We start from the raw sequence: 6869 nt of genomic DNA on the forward strand, positions 1-6869 counted from the left end.
ACCCACTGGGAAGTTGCTCGTGAGTTCCCAAAAACAAAACCGTGAGGGAATGGTAAGCCCAAAGCGGACAATATCGTGCTACGGTGGTGGAGCGGGCCCAGGAAGTGATCCGCCCTGGGCTGGGATGTGACATATATACCTCAACGTGTCAATACAAAACCTTGCTTGTTCGTCAAAAAAATAAAACCCTTGCTTGCTAAAAGGTTCCAATTGCTAGCACTGCATATCTCTTTGAAAAAAAAAAGACAAAAAAAAAAAAAAAATCAAATCGGCATGTACAAAGAGAGGCATCCTAGTACCGGACATCAGGCCACAATCCAAATGCCATTCAAGTTGAGCAAATTGCTCAATGCCTGTATACAAATTTTGCATTGCTTAGAATGTTAATTTTGGTATGTTATATAACTTAGGTGTGCTATAGAATGCTAATTTTGGTACGTAACAAACTATTATGACAAACCACTGGTACATTATACAATTTCAAGGTACACTATAGAATGCTAATTTGGTACGTTATATAATTCTAGAGTACGCTATAGAATGCTAATTTTGGTACGTAATAAACTATTGGTACATTATATACTTTCAATTTGGATACGCTATAGAACGTTAATTTCGATGCTTTACAAACTACTTATATGTTATACATTTCCAACTTGAGTACGATATAAACTGCTTATTTTGGGACTTGCTAGTATGTTGGTAAGCTATAATATATGTTGGTACGCTATGAAATGTTTATTTTGATACGTACCCATATGATGGTACGTTATGAATTCCCCAAAGTGATTGTTACCAACTTGACAAACTTGTACGAGCCCTTGTAATAAAATTAAAATAAAAAAAAAAATCGGCAACAACAAATGTTTCTCTCCAATGGTATGTACCAATAGTTTGTATTTAAAGTATCATACATCATTGGAATCAAATTTAGTTTGGGAGTGTTTACATTCATTTTAAACATAGCAATTATGTACGAACAAACGTACCAATTATATATAGATAAACTTATCTTTGCAATGTTTACGTACCAATAATTTGTAATACCACAATTTTAAGTTTGTTTAGTTTCATATTTAGTGTACCAACTACATACCAACAAACATACCTAAATAGCAAAAAGAAAACTGAACAAATCAACTATAATATCTGCATAATTAATTGTACCAATTAATATTGTGTTCACTAGTCAAATGTACTGAACATTAGTAAACTTTCAGCAGTTCCCCAAATAGACATAGCCATGAATAGGGCTGGAAAAAAATCCCAAAAATCCCAAACCAAACCGAAAAAATCCCGATCCCAAACCAAAAAAATCCCAAACCAAAAATCCCAAAATTTTCGGTACTTCATCCCGAACCAAACCGAAATTTTCGGTATGGGATTCGGTATTGCATCTCCATTTTTTCGGTATTCCCATACCGAATCGAAATAAATATTATATATATATATATATATATTATTTGTTTTTAGGTTAGATCCCCTTCCCCCATTTCAGTTTTCACTTCCGTTTCCATACTTCCATGATTCCATCAAGAGCGCAGCCGCTGTGCCACTGCCAGTGCTGTGCCACCAGCCTTCCTTCACCAGAATCACCACCGTGCGGCAGAACCGCGGCCTCCCTATGCTCCTCGGCGAACCGGCGAGACGGTTCTCGACGGAAGCCGAAAACCCGCCTCAGAACTCCCCGCCGTCTGATCAGCCGCAGGATGCTTCACTGATCGAACCATTTCTCCAAACCCCAACCACAGGTATTATAAACTGACCTATCGGCTGCCGTGGGCATGGCTGTGATTTCATTTCCATTTTCAATTTAGGGTTCAGGGTTTTGGGGATTTAATTTCAATGATGAAAATGTGTCAATGGCAATGTGTTGCATATGATATTTTTAAGGTTTGGTGTATGGGAAGCTGCTTGGAATCTCGAGGTATACGCTGAAGACGGATGTCGTGAATATGCTGGAGGGCTGCAATTTGAGCCTGGAGGATGTCAAAGTTGATTACAATCGGGCCTTCACACCGATGGGAATGTAAATTGCGTATTATCTATTTTGTTTATTTGCCAGTAGATTGATAATTTGTTAAGCCATGCAATAGATAAATTTGTTTAGGTGCTCCAAAAATGTTTGGTTGATGATTTGGGTATGCATTTTGGTTGTTAGGGTAGTGCAATTCCGGTCATGGAAAGCTTTTGATAATGCAGCTAGGGTGATTTCCAGGAAGGGCCGCCTGTTTAAATTGGAGAGGGTAATGATGTCATGAATGCTTGATAGGATATAGTTGTTGCGCACGTATTTTGTGTCGTAGTGTGCTGATGGTAGGTTTGTGAATGACAGGCTAACCGATCGCTGTGGGACAATCTTACTCCCCATGATGGAAAAACTGTAAGTCAAGGTTTTCTATTGCATGCTTATTATTGTTTTCAGTGAAATGTTTGATAAAGTTGGTCGTGTTTGGAGTTACTCTTCGTGCAGCAAATTCTCTTGCTATGTAGAATGGACTGAGTAGTAAGACAGGTTTGATGAATATTTGGCTTTCGAGGATGAACCTAATGAATTCAAATTCTTGTGCAAGGCAATATATGCCATAGGCAGTTTGACACTCTAAACAGTTGAAGTAGGTTTTTTATCTGGATAACACATAAATATTTCGGGATTCCCGATTTGTCCCGAAATCCCGAAATTATTTCGGGATTCCCGAAAATTGGGATTCCCGAAAATTTGGTTTGGGATTGGGATTGAATTTGGGATTCCCAAAAATTTCGGTTTGGGAATCGGGACAATGGTTTCGGTATGGGATCCCATACCGAACCACCCCTAGCCATGAACGTACCCACACTACACAATAGAAAAACTAGGAAGTGTAAACATAAATAAAAAAATTAAAAAAAACATATTTTGAAATCCAGAACCACATCAAAAGTTAAACATATCAGTAAAGAGATAAAAAGTGTAAAGTTTGTTTTGATAGTTCCTAAAATAAGGCAATGGGTTTTGATAGTGAGTTAATGCCGATAATGCCTATATAAATGCTCCATGAGAGCAAATTGAGAAACCAATATATAGCACTATAAGTTTAAATATATAAAAATGACATGTAAATAGCTTAAATTCAATTATGCTGATGTGGCCTCAAATTAAAGCACCTTAATCAAAAGTTCAAAAACTTTAATAAAAAATTAAAATACCCTAGATGTTTAGTCAAAACATTGTAAAAATGGAGCGGTGGATTCTAATTATTTGATTAAACAAAAAACAAAAAATTGTTTTATTAGAAAAAAAGGAAAAAAAATAAAAATAAAAGAACAGGAATGTATCTCCTCCATTTTAGGAGGAGATCTTAATATCTAACAAAATGGTGATAGGATGGGATGATTGGGAGAGTATAATCCCCAGCCTTACCGTACAATGGAGAGGTATAATAAGAAATTGTTGTGATTGACACACACCCACAATTTATAAAATAATCACATAAGAAATATAAGAATATCTAAAACAACATGCGCCCACGATGCAAAAATACCTCTCGATCATTATGTACAGTTTGCCTTTATGTACAAATTCTTTATTGTCAATGTAGTTGTATGCTGAAAGATATGCTCTATAACGCTGATCAAGATAAATGAATATCTAAAAAACACATCTTTGAGGCGCGTAATGCCTGTGATGCAAAAATACCTCTCGTATGAGTGTGAGCGCATGCGGAGATGCTAGTGATACTAATCATAACAATAAATAATACATGTTTGCGGGTGGCACGTTGAGGGAAGCAAACTCTAGGTTTATTTGGAATTTTATGTAAAGTGTTAAAAGTAAATTTTGACAATTAAAACTAAAAGGATTTCAACTATGTTTGGCAGAATAACTTAGAACTGATATTAGATCGTAAAATTACTTTTAAATGAATACATTCTCCAAATAATTTTTCAATAGGCACTTGATTTTTAATGAAACTATACATGCGTGCATGCTCATTGTAACGTAACAGTTCTGTTAGCATAAACATAAAATCAGGAACAAGTAATATGAATTACTGTGATCAAAACACAAATCATAGTTCATAAACCAATGTAGAGAGAAGTACAATACCTGTAGATGAACTCGAAGAAGCAGCCATGTCCGATTTTTGCAATGCACCTTATCCTCTCTTCAATAATCAATTTTTCTCTTAACTAATAATAGGTCTTAGTCCAGAATAAAGCATATCAACTATGAGAGCAAAGGTCACTATATATACACAATATAATCCTTGCCAAATTCTATAAGGATTCCCCTATTAGAATCCATATAGAAAACTAATTCCTTCCAAAATAGCAGTTCAATATAATATGGATTACAAATCCATTCATAATAAGACTTCCCATTCAATCTCTAATCCTATAACCAAGTTCACATATTCATACTTATGCTATATTCTTACATTCTCCCACTTGAGCAAGTATGAACCAAATAAACTAGTTCGATTAAGATTACAATAGGGTGATCACCAAGCCTTTTGAGTAACATCATAAACAATTTATCTGTACATCTCAAAACACAGAATCTAAAAGCTTACAATCACAACCAACATGTAACTTACGCCTTCAGATTAGTTATGTTCAATCTACACATATAACATTATGATCAAACTGACATCAATGAACCTAAATATCCACTCCCACTATTTCTCAACTTAATTTCGAAACAATTAAGTCTAACACTGACAGTAAAACCATTAACTTGTAATTCATTCCAACATAATGAATTATCAGCACATGAATTCAAACAACTGCTCGAGTTAAATCACAAAGATTCTCAAAGCATCAAACTGAATTCAAAACCATATATATATGTCAGACCAATCAATTACAAAATTGAATCTCTGAATGCAATAAAACTTAGCTAACAATTTTACTAACTGATAATTATAAAACATAAACTTAACTTTAGAGAAGAACATTACTGCTACACCAGCTCTTCGAACTTCACAATAGCGGCACTTCTCAAACTTTATTATTGCAATTGTCTTTAATGCAACAATTCCACTTTCTAAAACAGAATAACAAACTACTCCCACTGATCAAATGATTTGAGCACACCCATGTTAGAGATTTGTACCTTGAATATACCAACTAGCAAAGCTTTAGTTAAAGGGTTAGCAACCATTAGACTTGTACTGATATGCTGCACATAAATGGTTCCTTGCTTGACTTTTTCTCTTACTTTCAGAAACTTAACATCCATCAACCTTGAAGCAAATGTTCTCTTGTTGTTCTTTGCAAAGAAAACTGCAGAATTATTGTCACAATACATATTTAAAGGCTTCGATATTGATCTCACAATCTTCAATTCTGCCACAAAATTCTTTAACCAAACTCCCTGCTTCATTCCTTCAAAACATGCCACGAATTCTGCCTCCATAGTAGAAGTTGCAATGATAGTTTGCTTAGCACTCTTCCAAGACATTGCACCTTCACCAAACAGAAAAATATATCCACCAGTTGATTTTCTGTAATCTAAATCACTTGCCAATTCAGAATCAGTGCACCCTTTCATTTCAAGTTTTTCTTCTCTACCATACATAAGCATATAACCTTTAGTTTGTTGCAGATACCTTAGAACTTTCTTGGCAACACTCTAGTGAACTTCTCTTGATTAGATTGAAATCTTCCAAAAATTCCTACTATGTATACAATGTCAAGCTTTGTACAAACATTTGCATACATTAAGCTTCCAACTAGTGATGCATATGGCTTTTCAGACATCTTTTTTACTTCAAAATCGGTTTTAGGACATTGTTCTTTTGATAGATGTTCCTCTTTGTTCACTACTACATGACAACCATTACAGTTTTCCATGTTGAACCTGGTCAGAATTCTTTCAATATATCCTTTCTGTGAAAGTCCCAACAATTTTCTATTTCTATCTCTAGCAATCTCAATTCCCAAGACAAAATGTGCTTCACCAGGGTCTTTCATTTCAAATTTTGCACTAATCAATGTCTTTGTCTTTTTTAACAACTGAATGCAGGAACTAGCAAGTAGTATATCATCAACATACAAGACTAAGATTATAAACTTTGTCCCATTGAACTTGAGATAGATGCAATCATCGAGTTTGTTCTCAACAAAGCCATTAGATGTAAGCTCTTGATCAAACTTTAAGTACCATTGTCTAGAAGCTTGCTTGAGACCACATATTAACTTCTTTAATATATAGACCATATTCTTCTTTCCCCTTTCAATAAATCCAGGGGGTTGAACCATGTAAATGTCTTCTTGAAGATCACCATTGAGGAAGATTGTTTTTACATCCATTTGATGTAACTCAAGATCAAAGTGTGTAGTTATTGCCATAATGAGTCTCAGTGAATCTTTGGAAGACACAGGTGAGAAGGTATCATTATAGTCAATTCCTTTTTTCTGAGTGAACCCTTTAGCAACTAGTCGAGCTTTATACCTTTTAATTTGTCCATGTGCATCCCTCCTAGTTTTATACACCCATTCGCACCCTATAGGCTTTAAATTAGACTTTGGCTTCACTAACAACAAAACCTGATTCTTGTACATTGATTCCAGCTCCTCCTTCATTGCATTGTTCCACAAAATTGACTATGAACTATTCATGGCCTGTGAATAAGTTGTTGGATGTCACGCCCCGATCTCAAGATACGTTCGAAATCGACATGTGATGGTAAACTGTAAGGGAATGCCAGGAAATACAAACTAAAATACTGAACTAAAAATAGCAATAATCACTTCTTTTTAAGGAAACTATAGGGGTAACCTAACACTCTAAGCTCCTTGAACTATGTTTGCTACCCCAAAGCTCCTCATATCTACTAAAACCTGCACAATCGCCCCTACACCATGGGAATGGTGCATCGGGCAAA

At 35.3% G+C, this 6869-nt stretch overlaps 1 protein-coding gene across 1 annotated transcript; it reads left to right on the forward strand.

Moving 5' to 3' along the window:
- The first annotated feature begins 1546 nt into the window (after positions 1-1546).
- On the forward strand, positions 1547-2750 carry LOC148690777 (uncharacterized). Its single transcript, XM_088686716.1, has 4 exons — positions 1547-1751; positions 1894-2029; positions 2162-2246; positions 2336-2750. The coding sequence occupies exons 1-4, from the start codon at positions 1625-1627 to the stop codon at positions 2426-2428; spliced, it is 441 nt and encodes a 146-aa protein (XP_088542842.1). The 5' UTR covers positions 1547-1624; the 3' UTR covers positions 2429-2750.
- Positions 2751-6869: the final 4119 nt, after the last annotated feature.

This window comes from Pyrus communis, chromosome 15 (assembly GCF_041283825.1).
Source record: "Pyrus communis isolate YQ-2024b chromosome 15, ASM4128382v1, whole genome shotgun sequence".
NCBI classification, from domain to species: Eukaryota; Viridiplantae; Streptophyta; class Magnoliopsida; order Rosales; family Rosaceae; genus Pyrus; species Pyrus communis.

What these genes read in the sequence shown, in the direction of transcription:
- LOC148690777 (XM_088686716.1), top strand. Translation starts at nt 1,625, where the DNA reads ATGCTCCTCGGCGAACCGGCGAGACGGTTCTCGACGGAAGCCGAAAAC. An exon ending in GCCTTCACACCGATGGGAAT is followed by an intron (nt 2,030 to 2,161) that starts GTAAATTGCGTA and finishes TTTGGTTGTTAG; the next exon opens with GGTAGTGCAATTCCGGTCAT. An exon ending in GCCTGTTTAAATTGGAGAGG is followed by an intron (nt 2,247 to 2,335) that starts GTAATGATGTCA and finishes TGTGAATGACAG; the next exon opens with GCTAACCGATCGCTGTGGGA.